A 22,946-nucleotide genomic window follows, 5' to 3' on the forward strand; every position below is an offset into this window, starting at 1 on the left:
TTTTGTATTGCTGACTTTATACGTTTACTCTTACTCATGAATGCCTGCTGGATACTACAAACATCTTAATAATCTTTGTATTACTTTTCAAAATACCGAATCATGATGACAGCATTTAAATAGAATATATACCTTGTAAGACAGTTACATAATTTCTTACAGTAATTATTTGATAAAAGCCAGAAATAAATTACATCCTCTAGTAATTATTGGCAGCGAATATTATCCAACAATCACTTTGGAAGCACACTTAAAACACGAAATGTATCTTGGTATTAATTAGAAAAACATTTTAATAATGTAATGCACTTCATCAGTTTACAACAAACTAAGAGGAATTAACAGGGCCGGCGGTGGAGGGTGCTGTCTGATCGCCGAGAGCAAAGCAGCGCTGTTTTCGGGGTATTCCCGGAGCCCTCTTCTGATTGGTCGCCGAAGGACCACGTGAGGTGGGAGTCACGCGCTTTCCAGGAACGCGTCATGAAGAAGATAAACAAAACAAACCAGGGAGGGAGAGAGAGAGAGAGAGAGAGAGTGACAGCGTGGACTTTATACAAATTAAAAAAAATATCACCAAAGGGATACCAGCACAGAGGCAAATAACATTTGGAGAAACTAATGAAGGGCAGAAAGGTGAGTGATGCTGTTATTGCACGACCTTTGAACTTGCCGTCCGATAGTTTTGCAAAGATCTAGAAATTTCCTTAGATAAAGAGAGGGCGAGCTAAACAAATTAGGAGGCGGCGAGTCTGATGGCTTCTGTGCGGAGCGCTGGCGTGGAGAGCAGTGCCGAGGCCGTCGGTGGTGAGACCCACGGGTTAGTATGAAGTAAATCGAAACCTGATTGTGAAGGGACTTGGAGCAATGTCATGATCCGCAGTATGAGAAGTGCTGGCATACTGTGCCGCCTGACAGGCGTGGTGGATTGATGTTTACTTTCAAACTTGCCGTTCTTATCTTATCGAGGATGTCAGATAGGGGACGATGTTGCATGTCTAGTTTTCTCATGATAACTTTTACGGCTGACATTTCTGGTGACGGTCATCAGACACAATTTCTGAGTTTTAAAAAATTGTGTACATTCGTCCTCAGAGTTACTTGAGAGTGCGTTACAAGATTAAAATGTGAATCATATTAATATGCTTATTTTACAGATACTCTTTTATTGTGTACAAATCACATTTTAATTGAAAATGTCTTTCGTAGCTTAGCAGTTGCGTTTTTTTCCCACGTATTTGGAAAACGACATTTTATGTCTGCTTAGTACTGTATCTATATGATCGAAATGTTTTATATATAATTTAGCTTGTGACATACATAAAATAAACAAATTCAGCCTAGACCCATCAGTTTGCTTCACTAGAAAACAAATAAGTCGAATATAATCTGCTAGTTTTATTGCAATGCTGGAGAACAGGTACAAGCTAAGCGGTACACGCCCCCTTTCACGGCGATGTGTTTTCGATGGGAGAGCAGCAGGAGCTCTCTAACTAACTAACTAACAAACTAACTACCCGTGTTACTTGTGCTTGTTATTTGTTTGGAGAAGTGGAAATCCCTCGGCCCGAATGACCACATTCTTGAAAGTTAATCTATATCGGAAGTATAAAATGTATTACGGTAACACGTTACATTTTAACGAGCCGTTTCAGAACCGAAATAATAAATGTCCATAAGTTGTTTGCTGACTGTTTGGCGCATGTTTAGTGTAATTGTTATTTCTTGCAGTGTTTCAAGTTTTGTGTTGTTTTTAAACTATGAATATATAGCATTTCGATGGCATTTTAAACGTTGTTTATGTACTTCGCCTCAGCCCATCCTGAAATGGATGGGTGTGAATTGTCGAAGACTTTCATTTTGATTGACGGCAAGTCTGTCCCTTTACGTAAGATTATGGGCGGGTTCACCTGTAGTCTGACCAATGCGGTTAAAGAACTCGTGACACGTCTGTCATTAAGGTTGGTTGACATTTTTCCTTTTAATTTGTGTTGGAGGCCATGTTGAATTCGGAGCAACAGGGAGATGAATGTAGCTGGGTCGTTGCCAAACAGAAGTACACTTCCGATTTAAATTAGATATTACTATAGTTAGAGGAGCGCTCGTTTTTACAAAATTTTTTGTAGAACATAACGAAAAGTTTTGAAAGTCGCATCTCGACTATGTGTGTGTGTGTGTGTTTAAAGCGGACGCTTTATAGGTCACAGCCATCTGACGGGTGTAGTGCAGTTCCCCGTGTGAGGGTGGGATCTGGCCAAAAGGCTGCTCACAGAGCTATACGAATCGCTGTCTTCTGAGGAGAAAGCAGCCCCTTGGGAACTGCATATGAAAGACGAAATCCATCCCATTGGCCCGGTCCATTAATAAAATGAGAAGAGTCATACAATGTACAGAGGGACTTGTACGAAATATTTCTTTGTAGTAGTATTCGAATTGAAGCGCTCAATATGTGCTACTGATCTTTGTACAACGGACACGCTCGGATATTGTCATCCATGCATATCGTTTTAATAGATTTTGCCGGTAAATGCAAACAACATCAGAAAAGTAGAGGGCTTGAAAAGAGAATACATGTGCTTTGCCCACAGTATTTTTAGTCTGTTTGTTTTTGGAATGTAGTTAATGTTGCCATAAAAAGTTAATTAGGTTGTGTTTCCTTGCAGATATTACCAGGAACGTTAAGACTTGTGAGTGTTTGATTAATGTAGTAGATTTAAGGTGCTCTTGTCGGCGGAGGATGTAATTTTGTTAGAGCCAGGGGGGAAAAGTGGCAGTGATTGATAGGACTGAAAGTGGGTTTCTTGCTCCTGTATTATGCACCATGGTGTAAAATAGATAGGTGTTTCCAATGCCAGTGAGGGCTTTGCAACTTCTAGCCATGTATTTCTTTATAGATTGCTTCTGTTGAGGGAGTCTGAGCAATAAAAATCCCCAAATGTGAGTATAGAGAGAACATCTTGCTTGATGTGGTTAACTGATCGGAGGGGGAGGGGTGAAGGCATGCAGACTGACTGCCATCCTGCATCAGGATGGAGAGGGAGGCCGGTCCCAAAAATCCTCATTTTGGCAGCTGACAATTGGGGGGGGGGGGATCAGTAGCAGGTAAGGCATTTGGGAGGACCAGCACATGGCTGAGGAGGTGTGCTGGGAGAGGAGTGAGGACAGCCATGAAAGCAAAGGAGAAACTTAATCTCTCTCTGTTTTTATTCTGTAATTCTCTCCATGGTTGTAGAGTACCGGGACCTTTTCTAGCTAAAGTTTTGGCTGGTGGGATTGGTGAGCCATCTCTTGGTTTTGCTTATCTTAAAAGAGGCTGAAATCCCTCCTCTTCACATTATGCTCGGCACTGTGTCTTATTTCATTCCCTGCCTGACATATGCCTGTCCCTTTAACATTTACACAGTTTCGGTCTTGGAGACAAGCTCTTCTGGACATTGTTATATTGTTTCTGCAGCTGTGTTGTGTTTGCTAATATGCTGCCATGGCACTTGTGGTTCTGTTTATTGCCATCCGGACTGACCTGCCACTGCACCACGCTGCCCTGCAGCCTTCAGACACAAAAAAACCGCTCCTCTGCTTGTCCATTGCTGTTGATCGAGGACTTTGCCTGGCTTTCTGCGAGGTAATGGCGTGGTAATCGCCAATCCTGAGCAGTTCTTATGTTCAGTAGGACATTTGTCAGGGGATATGTTCAAGATTGAGAGTGATTTAGGACAGTTACCTTGGAGATGCGTCAAGCTATTGCAAGTGTGGTGTACATTTCAGTTCTGAAATTTCTTAAAGGTGTTAAGGGTGATTTTGCTTCTGTCTCAGTCAAGATAGAGAATCATTTTTATGACGAGCCGTATGGACAGTAGGGGGTGCAGGCAGAATGCTGAGGGGGACATTGAAGGACATGAATGTCTGTCCTGAAGGTTCCTGCATCCTGTCTTAGGAGGCAGAGGAACCCTTGATGAAGTCGCCTGAACATGAAAAGCTGCTGGATGATATGAAAACATCAGCTGAGCTGCTAAGTGTAATTGAGAAGTGGGCTGCTGGATGTTAGTTTAAAGGTGGAGGGGTCGATGCCAGCTTAACGTGAGGGTGGAGGAGGTAACCACTTGTGGAGAAAGTAGCTCAGAGGGAAGCAGGCGAAAGGGCAAACGTCATAGGCTGCAGCTGCACTGATGTGTGTGATTATTCACTCAGTGAGCAGAGGTCAGTCTGGCTGAGCAGGACTGGGCTGCAAACTGCATGACCTAGACATTTTTTGTGATTGTGCAAAAGTGCTTTATGCTTACTGTTAAAATGTCTGTTTGTCTTTAGATCCTATGAAGTTTGGGACTTAACACATCACATTGCAACAGCAGAGTCTAAAGGAGGAATGGTGTGGACTGTGTGGAGAGCTTGTAAATAAGTAAACAGGTGGATCGTCGGATGACATAATGATGGAGGTTGGAAATAGGCCAAGGAAAACTGCCATGTGACTCTGTTCTCTGAATCTTAAGCTATCCAACTGTGGCACGTCTGTAATGAGGTGTGCTTCAGCCTCAGCATACACACTTCTGTTCCCCCAAGGAGAGAGGGACCTCGTCCCGGAGCTCAGTTTGATATTCGAAGCAGATTGCAGTTTGGCCAGCAAGTTCAGCCAGAAGCACACGAGTCCAAATGGTGGATCGTCGTGAAAAATAGAGTGTGGTTTCTGTGCTGAGCCAGCATTAGCTGAGTCATGCAGCACCTCAGCGTTCTCTCTGTCGGCTGTTAGCCTGCAGCTAATCTGATTGAGCAGTCTGTTTGGGGTGGGGGGGTATGTAAATAAGCTTGATAGTGATATTGTGACAGTGTGTATTATTTTGGTGAGCGTGCAGACCTGCATTAAGGGCTGCCTCTGATCTGTGTCCAGCAAGGTGGGCTCACGCCGCAGTGGTGAGGCCAGTAGCTGCCTCTCGCTGCCTATCTAGCCTATTTCTGTGACCAACTTTATTCTGTGATCAACTTACGCAGGATAGAAACTGCAAGTGGTGTTATTCACAGAGCTTATGGGAAAAAAAGCAGCACAGTGAGAAACGATTCCTGTCGACAAGCGAAACCACACTGCAATCTTATCTCTGGGACTACGGCAGAAATTCAAAGCCCAATAGAGACATCTTGATTGTGGTCCCCCTTGCCAGCCAGGGATGGGCCACGAAATGTGAGCTGGGGTCCCCGTCGCCCACCAGGGATGATTAGCAGGGTATATCGATGGTAGCTGTGAAGATGCAGGGATGCGGCTTTGTGGGCTGTAGCTTTTTGGACTGTATCTGGCTTTGAACAGCCCCTCACAGTTATCAGTTACACTGGTAACTGACTGGACGGAAGATTTCTGCAGCTGCACAGCTCCAGGGCTGTGGACTCGTGTCCTGCTCTGTTTGCACGTTCTTCTCGTGTTTTGTGGGCCGAGTATGTGTGTGTCCTGCAGCGGACTGGCATCGTGCGCAGGGTATCTTGCACCCTGTCTTGCCTAGGGTAGGTTTCAGGCCCCCCACCAAGCTGCTCTGTATGAGAAGTTGGAAGACGGACGGACGGACGGATGGATGAATTATCTGGTCAGAAGTTTTTGGCTGTACTTCAACATTCCGGTTATCTTAAAATATCTTTACTTCCTGTTTGTGCTGCAGACTGAGAGTGACTGAAAGCTGGTTTCCTTGTTGCACTTTATGCAGTCAGACACCTCCAGTGCTGTGTGATTGCTGCAGCTCTTTGCCGGCTGCCCTTTATTTGACTTCTCCTGCATTATTCCAGCGGAGGGTTATGGCTGACTGCCCCGCTGCTTTGTGTTCAGGTTCCTCCCCCCCCCCCCAGTCCAGTCCTTCATGGTGGTGTCTCCGATTTTTCCTTAGCTCACTTCTGAGGAACTGCCCCCAGGGCAGAGCTCCAGAACCCCTGCAGGGGGGTAGGGCCGCAGGGGGCCATGCACAGTGACCAGGCCTGGCACTAATAGGACCCTGAGGGCCTGGATTGGCAGAAGGCATGTGTCGTGTTTGTGTGCATCATGGGACAATAATGCTCTGTCCTGGGCATGTATTGAGTTTCGAAAATGCCTCATTGGTAATTGGACGCTTAAACCATGTACAAAGTGCACGGCTAATATTAGAGGACTGTCCCATCTCTGGCTCATTATGGCACACAAACAGGACTGTGTATTTCTGGGGATTTCCCCAAATCACTAACACGTTCACGTCTGCTCCACACATCCTTCGGCGAAGATGGGCAGATTAATCTGCCATAAGACAGTTCTGGCTTGGCAAGCACTCAGTGCCTGTTGAGCTATGAAACGTCACCGCAGCAGCAGGGATCCCTGGGGCCCGAGGACGGCAGCCATGTCTGCCTGGCCAGGTTAGGGCCAGGAGGGCAGGCAGAGTCTTCCTTGTTCCCGGCTCCTGCTAATGGCCCACATGCACGCATGCTGTTGACTGGCACTGTAGCCTTCCTGTCTACCTGAGCTGAATTTTACCTGCACACAGCCTAACGGTGTCACGCCATTGCGAAAACCGCCTCTGTGCCTTTGGTGTTCTACTTAGCATGGTTTTGTTTGCTCTTGCTGCCCGGGCCTAAGATTTAATTTCCTCCCCATGTGCACTACTGCCATTGAACCATTGTTTAGTTGGCGTTTCCATGGATGCAGGCCACTTAAAAATGCTGTGCATCCATTCCCAGCCACGTAAAACCTGCAGGCAAGAATGGAGGTGATGTTGTTCATCTTTGCAGATCTGTGTCGCACTGTGCATCACTGAGGTCTGCCTTGGCAGTCTGGTCTCTGGCCGGTGTTGCAGGTGGCTGTGCCGACGTCGTCCTGTGCTGTAACGAACGCCACAGCCTTCTGGATGGTTCGCTTGCTCTCGGCTCATGAGGGCCGTCCCTCATGTCTATGTGTTCAGCTGTTTCACGTCTGCTGGTATTGGGGAAGTGAAAGTGGGAGGAACTGGTTTATTGTGTGTACAGAAGCCTCGCTGTGGTACATCTCGAGTCACAGCGGGTGTGCGCGTGTGCATAGCACGACTGACGGTTCTCCGGAGATTTGGCTGTATGGAAATAAGGAAGATGAACACAAGCAAGCGGTGGACTAATTGGAAGATGACGCTCTTGCCATTGGTGCCCAGCAAAGGGCGGAGTTGAGGGTGATACTTATCAGGATTGGCCGGTCATGGATGGAACCATTAGTCGGGCAGGGGGAGCTCAGCAAGGGTGCAGCCGGCCCATTTCGGATCAGGGTGATTACTGTCCTCCTGCGAGAACCTTTCTCTCCCTCTGCCCTGTCCTTCCTCTGCCGTCTGCAGAATGTGAAGGAGTCTCTCTCCCTGGCCCATCTGCGGATTCCTTCATCTGTGGAAATGGACGCGGTCAGTCGTCACTGCCTTCCATGCATTCCTAAACCAATTACAAAAGGTCGGTCGGAGTTTCTGGCATCCTGGTTATTTTTGTTGGTAATTAGCAAGTACACTTTTGGAACCGGTGCCGGTTCGGCCCTGGAGGACACCTTTAACGCTGTTGGTTTCGTGCCCAGTGAACGAATGTGTTATATTTACAGACTCAAACCAGGATGCATGGCAGTTTTTGCTAGCTGTGACTAGCCATCTTTTTCAGCATAGTGTATAGGTGCGAATTTACCGGTGGACAAAAGGTTTAACTAGAAGAAGCAGAAGTTTGAATGAACTGGACCCAGTGTTTAGAAGCCCATGTGGATGTCTGTCATTGGGGGAGGCCTTCCATTATTTTATACCTACCTCGTATGCTTCTACGCTTGACTCATCTGTTTTTTTATCTTTCCTGGCACCGTGGGTGGTGAAATTTCTGTTTGGTATCGTCGGTAATTCATGGGCTCCGGCTCCTGTTTCCGGAGATGTCTCGATGTTCGTGGCACACTTCTCTAGAGCACGGATTTCTGGCACGTCTGCATGGCGCCCCCCCCCCCCCCCTCACCTGAGCTTCCTGAGAATAAAACAAAATATTTTTGAGATGTAAGAACTTGTAAAATTTCAGCTGAAGCACTTCGGAATGGATAGAGAGAGTGTGGTTTGCTGATGGTTTCGGACGTGTCTGAGCAAAGAGGGGGTTTGCATTTTGGGATGAGGTAGCGAGCCATGTGTCTGAACCTAAAACACGCGGGTGCAGCCCACCAAGCGATCACACAACCTGCTGAATAACTGGCAAATTCATGTTGCCGTCCAACCCAGCAAATTCACACGAATCAAATCATATTTTATGCAGTCATACACGAGAACATGTCATCCAGCCAGATTCATTAGAAAAATCTGAAAGGTCCCCGACAAAAATTTGGTGAAAATGGACCTCACCTTCATGCCCAACCTCTGCTGCTATGGTTACTGAATTCAAAACACATTTGAGGATATCTTTAGCACAGTGCTGAGTCGGAAAGCTGTTTTTCTTATTTTGAAATGTCTCAGAGGGAGAGCTAGCGGAGGGGAGGGATCTTATTCAGACCCTAGTTTTACTTCTTGGTCATAACTGTAGTGTCTTGTGTCCTCTAATAGTAGCGGGGGATTTTACCACCGCACGGGTAAAACGTCGAGCAGTGACACATCGTAAGAAATGCAGCTTGCATCAAAGCTTGTTTGATGTCTGTTATAATAAACCATACTTCATTGTTTGTGTTTGCTTGTAAATGACACCAATGAACCTAACCAGGTAAAAAATTGCACATTTCATTAAACATACAGGTCACAGGTGAGCAACATTCTGTAGCTGTTTCTGTTAAGGAAGTTTGAGAGATGAGAAACTTAACCACTACCCCACCTAGTGGCGGTTAATTGATAATCAGGAGTCCCAGCAGGACTTGCTCATACTTTACTTGTACTGGCCTCATTAACCATCATGCTGTCCAGACGCTCTGCTCCAACTCCGACTCGGCACAAGTGGCCCATTTATTTTCGGCGCTCTCAGTCATACGTGTCATGTGCCTCCCCGCCAAGGTGGCGTCGCATGTGAGCAGACGGAGCCGTGGTGCATACCACAGCCAACCTGCCAGGCATGGAGAGAGGGTGGGGGGCTGAGGCCGTCTCCTCCACCGCTCACACTGCCCCCTGCAGGGCTGGCCGGTCTGGCCTATGCTTTGTGACCTGCTGTCTTGACAGTGAGAAAGGGGGTTGACTTTGCTGATGCTCTCAGGGAGGTGATGTAATTAGGTAGCCCTGTGGGGAGTGTGTGTGTGTTGGGGGGGGGGGGTTGGCTTTGCATTCTGTCCTCCCTATTATGGATTAGATAATGTCAGTGATTTGTTATGCAAAGAGCTGCGTGTATCTGTTCTGTGTCACTTGTCCCCTTCGCTCCCGCTGTGTAACAGTTTATTGTATTGCTTTGGCAATCTTTGAATCTGCAGTTAAGTACAGTGTATTTCGCGGTTGTTATGTAGTCATGTTTCCATCGAGATCCTGACATCGGTGCTGGGTTGAGATATATCACCAGACACTATAAGCTAGTTTGGGTTAAAAGGAGCAACTTGTCTGTGTTGTCAAACCTTTGCTAAAGAGGCATGGGCTTTACCTGACCCCCCCACCCCCCCCCCCCCATATCTGCATTCTTGAAGCAGGACGCAAGCCGGAGCCCAGGTCTCAAGCAGCTCACGTGAAGAAGTCAGCGAGAGAGTAGGACGAGGCCCCCCCGCCTGCGTGCTCACCCACCCATCCCCTTTGGCAGAGCACCAAGCTGGACGCGGCCGAACACCAGAGACAGCTGTCAGGTTTCCCATTGGACCCAGAGGAGCTCTGCTTGGCGATGCCTTTGGTGAGTGAGCTGGAGCACAGGCGCGAGCGACCTGGCGTCCCTTAATGGTCCCCTGAAACGTGCCAGAACTGAGTCCCAGCACTGCTTTAAGCAAGGCTTCCTTGCAATAAGCTGGGCCTCAGCACTGCTTTAAGCGATAAGCTGGGCCTCGGCACTGCTTTAAATGAAGCTTCCATGCAATAAGCTGGGCCTCGGCATTGCTTTAAGCAATAAGCTGGGCCTCAGCACTGCTTTAAATGAAGCTTCTGTGCAATAAGTAGAGCCTCGGCACTGCTTTAAGCGATAAGCTGGACTTCAGCAGTGCTCTAAGCCATAAGCTGGGCCATGCCACTGCTGATTTTTACAAAGGTCCCAGTATTTTCCGAAGTTAAAACACTTGGAAGTCATGATACATTTTTTGGAAACAAGAAGTAGTGCTTAAGCCTGGTATTGGATTTAAAGCTTAATGAAAAGGAAATTCTTATGTAAATGTGATATTCTGAAAGTTTGAGGGTTGTGTGATCTCTGAAACTTGTGATTACAAATGACTAAAACTGACTATTAACTTAGAAATGATGGAAACAGCAGAAACTACAGCCATAGATCCTTAAGATCGCTGTCTGTTTAGACAGTTATCTGCCATAAAACATCTGAGCATCATACGCTAATATGTTAATATAAGTCAAAATCATACTATTTTCAGTTATTACTGAACTAATAATGTTATGGATGTTAGGCTCAGGGGAATGACTGAGGAATTGTGCTGAGTGTGTTTTTGTTGCCTGTAGAGTAGTGGGTGATACCTACCGATCCCATTGAAAGCAAATGCTGAAAATGAACTGAAACTAGGTGTGGTGTTGTTCAGATTTGCAGGTGTTAGTGGTGTGTGAACTGTAAATGGGCTGTTTTAAAGATAAGGACTCCCCCTCCTCCCACCAGCCGAGCATCACTGGGATGGATCCTCCTTTTGGAGATGCCTTTGAGAGCTATACTTTTGCTGATCAGGCACTGACCAGTACAGACCTGCTGGTGAGCGGCTCAGAGCCCGACTTCATGTATGAGCTGGTGAGTTTCCCCCGCCGTCCCAATCATGACCTTCGAGAGTGTTTGTTACTGGATCAACCCCCCCCCCCACACACACACACTAGGTACAACATTCTGCCTCAGACTAAGGAATCATACTCCACCATGAAATCCTGCACTGTTTGACATACAGTGTCTCTGTAGAGTTGAAACACAGGCTGTCAATGACAGTAAACAGCCCTGCATAACCTGCAGGCCAGGCTTTCAGACGCTAAGCGTGATTCTGTTTGCTCTGTCCATCCTTCCGCAGGACACAGAGATGACTCGCTGGCAAAGCCCAGGAGCTGACGTCTCCTTAGGTGACAGCAAGGAGATCGAGAGTGTGGGTCAGTTGGCGGAGATTCTGGATGGCGACCCGAACTGCAACTCCAGTTTTGAACAATGGGACACATACTGGGAAGACCTGACCAAGTACACCAAGCTCACCAGCTGTGATATCTGGGGGACAAAAGAGGTGGACTTCCTTGGCCTGGACGACTTTTCTAGCCCGTACCAGGATGAGGAGGTGATTAGCAAAACTCCCACTCTGGCACAGCTAAACAGCGAGGACTCGCAGCCTGTATGCGACACCCTATACCACCCTGACTTGTTGCAGATCCACAAGACACCCAGCCTTCCCCTGGCGGCCAAAGGCAAGAAGGCGGCCAAGGAGTTGGTAGCCTCTGGCCCCTCCTCGGCCAAGAACCTACTCCCGGATTATGCGGAGGGCTCCCAGAAAGCCACCTGGCCAGTCCCATCTTGCACGGAGACTATGTCCAAGGCCCAGACACAGGTGCCCAAGGCAGTGCCTGTGCCCTCGGAGCACAACAAGGACTATGTGCGCAAGGCCAAGGTTAGAGTCAACATGCCATGTCGGCCCGCCGTCGACTTCAGCCGACCCCAAACTGACCTGAGTCTGAGTCCCACCTTTGTCGATGGTGGTTTGCCTCCCTCTTCTCCACCGTCCACCCCAGCTACTGCCCCCACTGTTACTGCCGCTGCAGCTGGCACCATCTTTTCTGCATCCAGGATGTCCTCCTGCGCATCGGGTGGGGAGGTGAAGCTGGAGAAGCCCAGATTAGAAGTAGACCTCAAGCCCGAAAGCGGTATTACCCCGCTCTGGGAAAAACAGCCCTCATTCCCGGCAGAAGGGGGGTCCCAAGCCGTGATCCCTACCGGCTCTCTGGGGGCCGAGGATGCACGGGACAAGGGGGAAGAGCACAACTACTCCCTCTTCACACCACCAAGCAAGCCGAGTAGTAAAGATGAGCTGGAAGAGGGTGGAGCAGAGGAAGAGGAGCTTGAGGACCTCGAAGAGGTAGAGCTGGACGATGAAGACCACGATGAGGGCTTTGGCAGTGAGCATGAGTTCTCTGAGAATGAGGAGGAAGAGGAAGACTTCGAGGATGAGAAGGATGACGAGATCAGTGACAGCTTCTCAGAGCCAGGTAGACTGACGATGTGCATAACGTGGTTGCACATCCCAACCGTGATTCTCACATTGAGGGGGTACAGTCCCACGGAAATTAGACAAGCGGTCACACCTACCCAAGTAAAACTTTTTTTTCATTCCTCTCAGTTCATTCCATGTTGGTTGAGCTAGTGTTGTCACAATAACAATATTTTGGTTTCGATATCGATGCTAAGTTATGAATTTCAGTTTCGATCATTTTTGATGTTTTTTTCTGAAAAAGGGGAACCACCATCAAATGTTGTTATTGTGCTTTATTTCAAACAAAAATGCTTTTAATGATAACTGGGTAATTTGTAGCCAGGTCAGTAAAAATAAAATGTAAGCAAATTAGTCAAAAAAGTAGCTTGGGTGTCATTTTGTTTTATTAATATTAGCAGTTTGGTCGAGTTGAATTAATCAGCTAGTTCAGGTCGCTTGTGAAATGCAGCCCCGCATGACCGCAGAGAGGCTTCACGGGGAGCAAACTAGTCAGCTGTCACCTGTCAGTCTTTGAATTCCTTGAAAAGATTGGGATGTTTGTCCAATGGATGTCAGGCTAGATTTGATCCTGTTGCCTCCCTTTGTGAGACACACTAAAACAGTGCTCGGCCGGCGGCGCTGCTGCTTAGGGACTTCCCTTTATGATCCGTTTTGTAGCAGAAATATCTCCATATTTCACTTTGGACCCCCACCTTGTCGATGAGTCCTGGTCTTGCCGAAAACTCTGCCATCTCTGGTCTGAACCAAGTAAAAAAGGGCACTGCTGTCTCTGCTGCTGTTCTCGGTAGTTTCCCGTAACTTCACACACACCACTAACACAATGTCAACATTGTCACCGGTCAGCTTAAAGAGACAGATAGCTTTTAGCTAGATCAACCGTCTTCAAAAGTCTAGTACCGTAGTTTTTCTCGGATTGGTTTACCCTGCAGCCCTAGGTTGACCCGCATTGAAAGTCTGATATAATTCATGGGTATCTTCAGAATATCTATATGTCACACTTAAAAGTGTCCAATTTCATCAAGTATTTGAATAGCAGAGAACACACTTGGATACTTTACGAGTATGCAGTGCCCCTTTTATAAAGAAAGTCGCTCTTTTTACCGCACTCCCGCCATCGAAGTGAGATCAGCAGGAAAATGTGCTGATTCCTGCCTGCTGTATGGCAGCCTTACAGAGTCTGGCCAGACATCCTGCAGCAGATGCTTCGGTGGAATAATGCTGGGTAGCTGCACTGTTGTGGAGCCATGGCTACGCGTTGAAATGGTAGCATGACCGGGCAGTGGCAGTCTGTCACTGTATACGTTTCTGCGACTGCTCTGCAGTACACTCATTTAGGCTGCATTCAGGTTGCAGATTTAGGAGTCAGGGCTTGACCTTTCGCCTAATGTTGTATTGCGCTAGGCAACGTTTTTTTTTGCCTAGATCAAGTTGCACTTATGGCGACTCCCATCCAAACACTGCAAATGAGAAAACCGAAATTGTTGCATTACAGGATGAGCGTGATTAGTGACAGAGGCCTCCATGGACCCGAGAGCTGCACGCCTGATTGTGATTTTTTTGTTTGGAAATGTGCTTTGACTGTCTGCAGCAGATTCCTGGCTTAGTCACTGTCTTTCAGACGAGACAAAAAGATACTTGTTCCCTCCAGTTCCTTTTCTCTGTTTTCTGCTGCATATTTTGACAGTACGTTGGTTGTTGGAAATTTCGGGAAACATGAAGGGGCCGACAAAGTCGGTCACTTTCAATGATAAATGATAAACACAAAGACCCAGTGACTCTGTGCCTGTTCTTACGCCCCCTGCAGCTCTGTGTAATAACATGGAGCAAATTGGTGTTCTAATGAACAAACCAATCGCATTTGGCTTATTAAGGCCTGAAAAGAGGATGTGCATAAGGACACAAAGGGGACTTTGACAACTGGTGACAAAAGCCTTTTGTGGTCTGTGTTCACAAGATGAGTTGTGTCTGAAGGAATCAGTTTGCAAGACGACACTGGGTTTCACCAGTGAACGTGCTCTCTTGAAGAGAGAAAAGAGAATACGTGTGCGGCACAGGCGTGCAAGGCCTAAGAACAGCCTGGGGAGGTGACCCCGACTGACAGAACAACCGAACGGTCAACTGACGTGGCCTTGTTTTGGCAGGCTGTGACCACGATGCCGCAGACGACGTGAAGGCCCTGACGAGTGGCCTACTCCGGAAGCGAGGCAAGCGGCGTTACTTCTGGGAGTACAGTGAGCAGCTCACGGCCGCCAAGCACGAGCGTGTGCTGAAGCCCTCCGAGTGGGACAGGGACACGCTGCCCAGCAACATGTACCAGAAGAACGGGCTGCACCCTGGTGAGGGAGCGGGGAGAGCCTGAGATCAGGGCGATGTTGACTGACATGCTGTCGAAGAGAGCGGGGTGCACGTGCGTGTGCAGACACACAGACGCAGAGCGTGAAGACGGCAAGCCTTAAGTTCACATTTCATGCAGCCAGTTTAATGTTTCTTATACTCCATGGCCGATGCATCCTCAGCTGTATTCAGGCAGACTAGCCATTCTGTTGCATAAGTAAGTAAAATGTATTTATAGAGCACATTTCAAGACGGCTAGCATACACCAAAGTGCTTTAACAAGCGGAAAATACACACAAGTATAAAGAATCCGAGTAAAATAGCAACAGGAATAAAGTAATAATAAAATAAAATAACCAACTATCCCAGAACTACAGGATCCTGGACTGACGGCCTGTCTATAAATGTATGTCTTAATAGCAGATTTAAAGGCAGTGGCTAGTGTGGCTTGGTTGACATAGAGAAGCAGATTATACAACAGTTCTGGGGCAGCAACTGCAGGTAACGTCTTGCACTGCGAACGTGATGTGGCGGGCTTTCATGTCATTAGGAGACATGCGTGACGTTGTCTTGTGTCCTTGGGATGGCAGGGAAGCATGCGGTGAAGAAGTCTCGCCGTACGGATGTGGAGGACCTCACCCCCAATCCCCGGAAGCTGCTGCAGATAGGCAGCGAGCTCCACAAGCTCAACAAGGTCATCAGCGACCTGACGCCTGTCAGTGAGCTTCCGCTGACGGCCCGGCCTCGTTCCCGCAAGGAGAAGAACAAGCTGGCCTCCAGGTACGGAGCCCTGGGGAGAAGGCGTACATCAGTGTCCATGGGCGTCCATGTCCAACACGTAATGACGTACAGTCCAAATAAGCAGCTGTTATTTTTAAAGCATACTGCCTGCCTGCTTTTAAAGCATACCTGTGATATGGTGTCTGCCTGCTGTAGATACGCTGTTAGTCGAGGGACTTGCCTGTTTGGGCTGAGCTGGCCTCATTGCCGCTCAGCTCGCCTCATTGCTGCTCTGCTCCTTTCTCCCCTAGAGCATGCCGGCTGAAGAAGAAGGCTCAGTACGAGGCCAACAAGGTCAAGCTCTGGGGCCTCAGCACAGAATACGGTAACAGAAGAGTAAAACGTTTACCTCTTTCAAACTCTGACACGTTAGGCTTTATGTTGGCAGCTGCTTTAATTCATATGGCACAATGTCAAATTAAACTGTGGTCATTGTGCTGGTCTTGAGTTCCTTTCCTGCCCGGCTCTGCTTTGTTCCTACTGTTTTTGCCAGCTGGCTACACCCACAAAGGCTCTCATCCTGAGTGAAGGCCCGGCTCAGTAGCTCTGTAGCCTGATTGCTGAGTCTGGAAGCTAGCTTAGCTCTGCCATGTCATCTGCCAACTGTGGCCAGGACTACGGCAACAGGGGCTCGTGACCGGAATTGTGGGAAGGCTGTTATCAATGCCCCCTACAGGTCGACCAGGGTTTACTAAGGTCCTTGGCGGCTCCTCTAGTTGGCGCCAGCGCCCCTGTGCAGCTTTGTGTAGCTCAAATGGCAGGAGAACCTAGTAGGGAGCGAATGGTCACGTTGGCAAGGTTGAAGTACACTGGAAAAGAGGTGATGAAAGTAACTGGAGTGGATTTTGGGGGGGCGGGGGAGGCATGGCAGGGAAGTTATGGCACCTATATTTGAGGATATAATATAATACTTACTGCAGTAGGGAGGGAGCAGGTCTCCGTATATGGAAACATAACTGTATCGTAAAGCATGTGCCCATCTTGTGACCCTGATGCCAGTGTGTTCTGGTGTCGTACCTTTGCTGATTTGCAGACCGGCTTCTGTTTGTGATCAATGGAATCAAGGAGGAGATTGTGAACAGAGTGCAGAGTCTGACAGAGGACAAGGCATCGAGCATGACGGACAAACTCAACCGACTCATCGAGGAAACTCTGGGTAAGTAGTTTTCTGAGCGTCACCCAACCAGACGGTCGCAGATTTCCAGGATTTCCTAACCCTAACAGAGCACCCCACCCCACCCCACCCCACCCTGCCCTCTGCTTATTTTGCAGTGAAGTCTCCAGTCGCTGGGCAGACATCTGACTTCGTCAACCAGATTCTGGAGAATACGGCAGCCGGCGACCCCACGGGAGGCTTGGTGGGTCTCCGAGTTCCCACATCCAAGGTGTAGAGAGGCGAGTGCGTCAAGAGGACCAGGCTCTCACCCTGTAACAGTGTTCTACTCTGCATGGTGTACTGATAACAGCATCTACATGCCTCGGATATATGTATCTCTGTGTGTATATATATACCTACAGGTATGTCCATTTATGTTTTTAAGATGCACATGTTGTGCATGTGTACATTAAATGACGTCATAGGCTGTAGCTCAGTGTTCAGTGTTTCGGCTCAGCGCTTGTCGCTCGTGAACCTTGTCTAGGATCCACCATTTGCAGGTCACAGGCCAATTTACAAGAACTCATACCCTCCACTGTTATTTATTGGAAAAAAAAAATCTATCTCAAGTAAAATTGCACTATAGGCATGTCTGACAGAAGGCTGACCGCAAAAGTTGCCTGTCCTGATCACAATAGCAGCAGCTGCAGATATGAACTGAAGGAAGCCGAGCGCTTACCGTCGAGCTCTACTAGAGGAGCCGTCGATACAACGTGTCCCTGTCGGCGAGTTTCCAGGCTGTTCCCTGGACAGTGATGGAGAAGGGGGACACATTTTAAGGAACGTGAGAGTTTTGGTGAAAGAGGCAACTTAGCAATGTAAATGGGACGGAGCTTCGACATGTGACTCAAATGCTAACGATGTTATTCCTTTTTTAAAAAAATCTATTGACATTCAGTTGCCATTAGCTTTCATGTCATGACAGAGGCAATGGAGAGAAGTTGTAAATTCCTGTTTTCGTAATTACCTTGGTGTGTTTGTCAAGAAAAAAAAGTAATATTCATTGTGCCTTGTATTTTCAATGGGGATATTTAAAGAGAGCTTGCCTTTTAACAGAAAGAGACTGCTTGGTTACATGTTGATGTATTTTAGCTCTAAAATGTTCAGAATGTACATAGGAACTTGTGATTAATGTAGATATATGTATGCCACAGAGTCAGTGAATTGTATCCAGATGGCTCGACTTTTGGTTTTTGGTACTTGGATTTAAAAAAATTAGTATGATAAGAGTAAATATTTGCACACTATATTTTGAGTATGATTATTATTTTTTGTACCAAAGACGAATGCAACAAAAATGGCAAATAGCCAGTACGCGTAAGGTTTTGCACAGCTTATAAGATGCCGAAATGAATGTAAGGAGAGGGAAGGGTCAGGGATCCTCAGTGAACTGTGAATTTAGCTTGGGTCCAATTAGCTAGCGAAGGAAGTCCGTTCACACCCTCTGTACATTTTGTTGTCCTGTGTTGAGTCAGTATGGAGCTTTCCTGTAGTCATTGCTGCAGTATGTGTCCTACTGCTCTCTGTGTCAGATATGTAAGAATATTAGTCATTTAACCATATGATTTTATCAAGCATGTTTGTAAATGTCACCGAAAATAACCAAAAGCTATAGTATTTCTATATGTCAAAGAAATATGTATTTTATATAGAATACGTGAAGTATGTATACATAGTTACACAGCTGTACGTGTACATACTTTCATACATATTCATGTGTATCTACTTCTAGTTTGGCACTTGAACATGTATTAAGCATGATATATTTCTAAAGGTCTATCTACTTCATATTCAAAGCTAAAGATTTTTGTACAGGAAGCTTCTAGTTTTTTGTGACGTAAAGTTATTCCTGCTGAAGTTTCTTTCCTGTTATAAATGCTTTCCTGAGTGTTTGCACTGAACAGGAGCCTGGCGCTTCCGTAGCTGTGCTAGTGGTGACATTTTCAGGTGTTCTGGTCATTCCTTAAAGGGGTCTCAGTATCAAGTGCATCCTGATATTACTCCCGCCGCTCTTGGGTCTCTGTGTATGCAGCTTGATACAGTCTTTGTTTGGGCCAGACATCTTCAGCGGCCTCTCTCTGCTTTGTGGCCGGTGTGACAAACAGGCTGATAAGGACAGAAGAAAGATTCATATAAGGAAAACGTAGTACATTATTTAACTATAAACCTGTATGAGATATATTGGAGGCAGATGAGATTGCGATCCAACAGTACTGTCTCAATGTGGGGTTGCTTTTTCTGTGGGGTCATTGGGAGAGAAGCTGCGTGAAGGCAGCATCTAACTGCTATGCGGTGGGGTTACAGAGCCAGCAGTGCTGCGAGACGACCAGGCCCCAGAGCCTGTGGAGTCAGAATGAGGCCCTGTACCACTCTGCTAATCTTTGTTATGGGGGGGGGGCTTTATAGAAATCAGAATAATATCCAAATTGGGAGAGTCTGTGTATTTCTCATGGTAAGTGTTGCTGTTAGTCGTGATGGTCATTGGTTTGTCTATATTGCAGTGTTCAACTTTGTAAATAAAAAATATAATAAGCTGGCAACTTACCATGAAAACATTGACTTTATGAGGTCTTTCAGAAATATTACGTCTGAGAGTGAAAGAAAGCACTTTGAATAAAAAAAAAAAAAAAGAAAAATGCAAATTTTTGTATATTCCTTCCACATGCTGCTAAATCTGGCCTAGGAGTGCTGCAGGAGGACTGTGATTCCCACAGGACAAGGAGGTTGTTCATTCGGTGTCTGGATGGGCAGTCAGCTGTTTGATGGGAAGGTCCTGATGTTCCGATGACTCTGATGTCATTAATCTTTTGCCTTTAGTAGAGATTTCCTATGGAAACCTGATTCTGCTTAGGGTTTCTTCAGGTTGGTGTACAGTGTAGAAGCATATTCTGGATGCTTAAACATTTTATTATCGTTATTGTTTTAATTTGTTTGTATTTTGCTTTCAATTTATTGGGGGAAACTACGGTAGGACGTTCACAGAACCTGCTGCTTTGTGAATGCTAGGAAGAGTAGAATATCTCAGTACTGTATGTAAAGTCATTTGGAAATGGGAAATCAACCAGAATACTCGTTCTTTCTGACAATTCACCCATTCGCAAAAGTTCATGTAGACCAGCGTTGCTGCTATGGTGAGTCCAGGCTCATATGAGTGTGGTCTGCGAAGGGGGAACTTGACCACGTGCTTCACAGGAAAGCAGGTCTGTTGGACGTATAGGCGGCGGTGCTGTAAGGCAGGAGAAAGTTAGGACGAGTCCAAGGGTCCCTGTGTGACAGGGGGTCTAGAAAATTTGGAATATAACTGGATTGATCTGGACTGGGGGGCCCAATGTGATATGCCTTCATGGGACTCAAACTCTCTAGCAAGGCCCCCGCGTGGAGGCATCTCGATAACGTGATGCTGATCGCCTTGCTTGCCCCATCGCTGTCACCTTGGCTTTCTATAATGTCCTTGTGGGTGATTGCACTTTGAAGCAGATCACTGCAAGCTGTGCAGGTTTACATCTTAACCAGGGGACTCTGTGGCATTTTAAACCATCTATGAATGGAAACTCAGTGCCAGTAACTTTCCTTTTTGCTCTATTGAAAATTTTAAGTAGAGGTATACAGACACGCATGTATAAATAAAACTGACCTTAGGAGAGGATGCAGGGGACGTATTTTTATGACTTTGGCATGCTTAGAGTACACAGTTACATGGTGCCCTACATGTGAATACGATATCGATGATGATCGGTGCACTATGCAGATTTCACTGTCGCAAGTCCGGATGTTTCTTTACGGTCTTTTTCCGCAAATACACGACTGACCTACACTTGTTATACATGTAGCCATGGAGCTCAGCAGATGGCAGGCAGACCTTAGCAGACTCGGCCCACTTCCTCGAGGTGCATCAGATGGCCTGGTAGATAAGAAGGCTTTCACAGATGCTTGCAGATGTCTTAATGTTGCTCGCTGATGTTGCTCTTTCGAGTTTTTGGTCACTGCTGTAATTTAAACCTGCTCCACCATTTCATGGACCTTAAATATGGATTTTGTCACTAACTATTTAGTTTCTTTTTGCTGATGTGTAACATCCTTGAGAAGTGAGAGGCAGAGCTGACATGTAAATATGTGTACAGGGTTTCTACACATAGGCATGTAAAATCTCTGAAACACCCACTTCTGAACCCAACAGCATCATAGTGCCATAACTGAAATTTGTTTGTTACTAATGAATATAATTGATCTGACACATTTTTGTGTTTAAATGTGGTCAGATTGAACACTATGATGTTTGTGGTTTTACAGTAATTTAATTATAATGATAATAGTCAATCATAATATTTGAGCAATCATAACTGCGAAAATCTAAATATCCATTGTTTTTACATTGCAAAGCAAGGAATTCCAGGATTTTTTTGATGTATCTAAATTTGAGGCCATATGTGTTTATGTTTGTCTTCTGAAATCAAAAGTGAAAGGAACATATTTGCAGTTCCACAGAACAATGCATTGCGGTGAATCTGATTAAATTTACAGCCCATGCTTATAGAATAATAGAATATCTGCTCATTCGGTGCCTTAATTATGGTGATTATCATTTACTCTTCATTTCTTTAATATTTCAAAGCCAGAGGATTTTATGAATGAAAATAACACATTTTTGGTAACAATGATGCTGTCTTGCTTTGTTAACCTGTCTTTTCACATGGAAATTGTATCTGTTATTCGCAAATGAACGTTGTTAGTCTGTTTCAGATGGAATTTTTGCTTTTTGTTGAGTCTGGAAAAACAAGTTAGTAACTTGCTGACAATGCTCAGTCACCACGATGTGACGTGAAACATTGCTGAAAGTACTGAAATGATCACTTTCCTATTTTAAAACAAACCGCTTTCACGTGGCAGTTAACTTCTTTGTGTCTAGAAAAATCATTTGCTATGTATTTGTGTTGTATTTATGAACTCAGTGTTGTCTATAAGTTTCTTGAAGAAAAATGCCTTGCACTTTGTTTTCTGTTTTACTTTTTCGTTTTTTCCTAATCTTTCCTTGTAATATTTTATTTAAAACCTAAAGCTGATGTACCTTAGTGATTCTTAGTACAATTGTTAGTAATTCACTTTAAAGTACAGTGCAGAGCCTCGTAGCTAACTTCACCTTTTACATGATTGGTTGCATGTTTTCCAGTTTGTAAGTTAAACCTTTCTTGTATCGCCATTCTTGAATCAGCAGATCTTTGTGCCTCTTTAATGGGTACATTTCGCAGTTCCCCAAATGTCCCTATAATTAAGCTTGCTACATCTTCCTCAACCAAGTCTTTGAACAGTTACCAAGCAAAAAGAATTTTACTTATATATAACCAAAACCCTTTCACCTTTTTGGGAAGCTAAAGCCTTTCAAAATAGCCGTATTAAAACTTGAGAGGGCTGCATTTGTGGTTTCTCTGCAGCACACCCGCTCTCAACCATGACCGTAGCGGGTTTGCAGGAAGGAAGAAATGTCTGGGAGCGGCAAAGTAGCTGTGCAAAAACGCGAAGGCTAGCGGCAGTGTCCACCTAGGTTTCGATGCCATGAGCTGGTCTGCTGCGCGATGCTGGTGTCGTCCGTCTCGCCACTATTTGCTCAGGTGTGAGACCCGCTCTCTTTTTTCCGCTTGGCGTCTACGGCAGTAAATGTTTTAGCGAACGGCATTTCCTGTCATCACAGCCGCATAATAACATTTCGAAACAGTCAGTGCAAAGCTGATCTTTAGAGGTAAGATTTTGCAGTTGCTCCGTGCATCTGAGAAGAGATAAAATGTCTTCCTCCTGAGAACTTCATGCCGACACTGCAATACTTACAATGTCGTATGATCGAATGAAGAGAACTAGCATGGGTCTTTACGCAATTAGTACTATATATCTATGTATAAAGTTGTTTTACAATAAGAAGGCTGTATTTCATTGCTAAGTGCTCTATAATAGGTCTTCTGGGAAAAAATAGAAATCTGCAGACGTCCATCCTGCTGAAATAGAGTAATTTACTTATTTTCTCTTGTTTATAATTGTAGGTCACATATATAGCAGTCCACATAATACCTAAAATGTTCGTGAATTTATGTTGTTTCACTGCTGTGCTGAATTTACTCGTTTGTCACATTCTCTAAATGTGTTTCTTTTCTTGTTTTGAGGCACATTTGAAAAACAAATCAGCTAATTGAGTCGTATGTGTACTGATGTGAAAAAAACAGCATTTCTTAAATGATTCTGAGGGTCTTTTGCTTTTGCAGTTGTGCCTCTTGTCATTGTTATTATTATTATTACAATTATTATTATTGTGATTATTATTATCTTACAACATTGTATCAGCCAGGAGTTGGTACCCCAGTTGCTTGTAATATTGGTAGTTTCATTCTACTATAGATTTTATTAAAAAAATGTAATAATAAACATTAGGAACAAGGTGAA

General features: G+C 45.6%; 1 protein-coding gene across 9 annotated transcripts; it reads left to right on the top strand.

The window, feature by feature from the left end:
• Positions 1-37: 37 nt before the first annotated feature.
• On the top strand, positions 38-22,946 carry LOC125750142 (CREB3 regulatory factor-like). 9 transcript variants are annotated; one of them, XM_049027546.1, is made up of 10 exons: positions 38-633; positions 4,303-4,430; positions 9,560-9,756; positions 10,601-10,800; positions 11,069-12,245; positions 14,392-14,586; positions 15,175-15,364; positions 15,616-15,689; positions 16,398-16,520; positions 16,637-22,946. In XM_049027546.1, exons 4-10 carry the CDS (start codon positions 10,633-10,635, stop codon positions 16,753-16,755), a joined length of 2,046 nt encoding a protein of 681 aa, XP_048883503.1. In that variant the 5' UTR covers positions 38-633; positions 4,303-4,430; positions 9,560-9,756; positions 10,601-10,632; the 3' UTR covers positions 16,756-22,946. The 9 variants fall into 9 exon arrangements, with proteins under 9 accessions (XP_048883503.1, XP_048883501.1, XP_048883506.1 ...); XM_049027544.1 differs by lacking the exon at positions 4,303-4,430; XM_049027549.1 differs by lacking the exon at positions 4,303-4,430 and having other exon boundaries at positions 10,675-10,800.

Source organism: Brienomyrus brachyistius, chromosome 10 (genome assembly GCF_023856365.1).
Source record: "Brienomyrus brachyistius isolate T26 chromosome 10, BBRACH_0.4, whole genome shotgun sequence".
Taxonomy (NCBI): Eukaryota; Metazoa; Chordata; class Actinopteri; order Osteoglossiformes; family Mormyridae; genus Brienomyrus; species Brienomyrus brachyistius.

What these genes read in the sequence shown, in the direction of transcription:
- LOC125750142 (XM_049027541.1), top strand. Translation starts at nt 753, where the DNA reads ATGGCTTCTGTGCGGAGCGCTGGCGTGGAGAGCAGTGCCGAGGCCGTC. An exon ending in GGGCCTCAGCACAGAATACG is followed by an intron (nt 15,690 to 16,397) that starts GTAACAGAAGAG and finishes GCTGATTTGCAG; the next exon opens with ACCGGCTTCTGTTTGTGATC. An exon ending in ACTCATCGAGGAAACTCTGG is followed by an intron (nt 16,521 to 16,636) that starts GTAAGTAGTTTT and finishes CTTATTTTGCAG; the next exon opens with TGAAGTCTCCAGTCGCTGGG.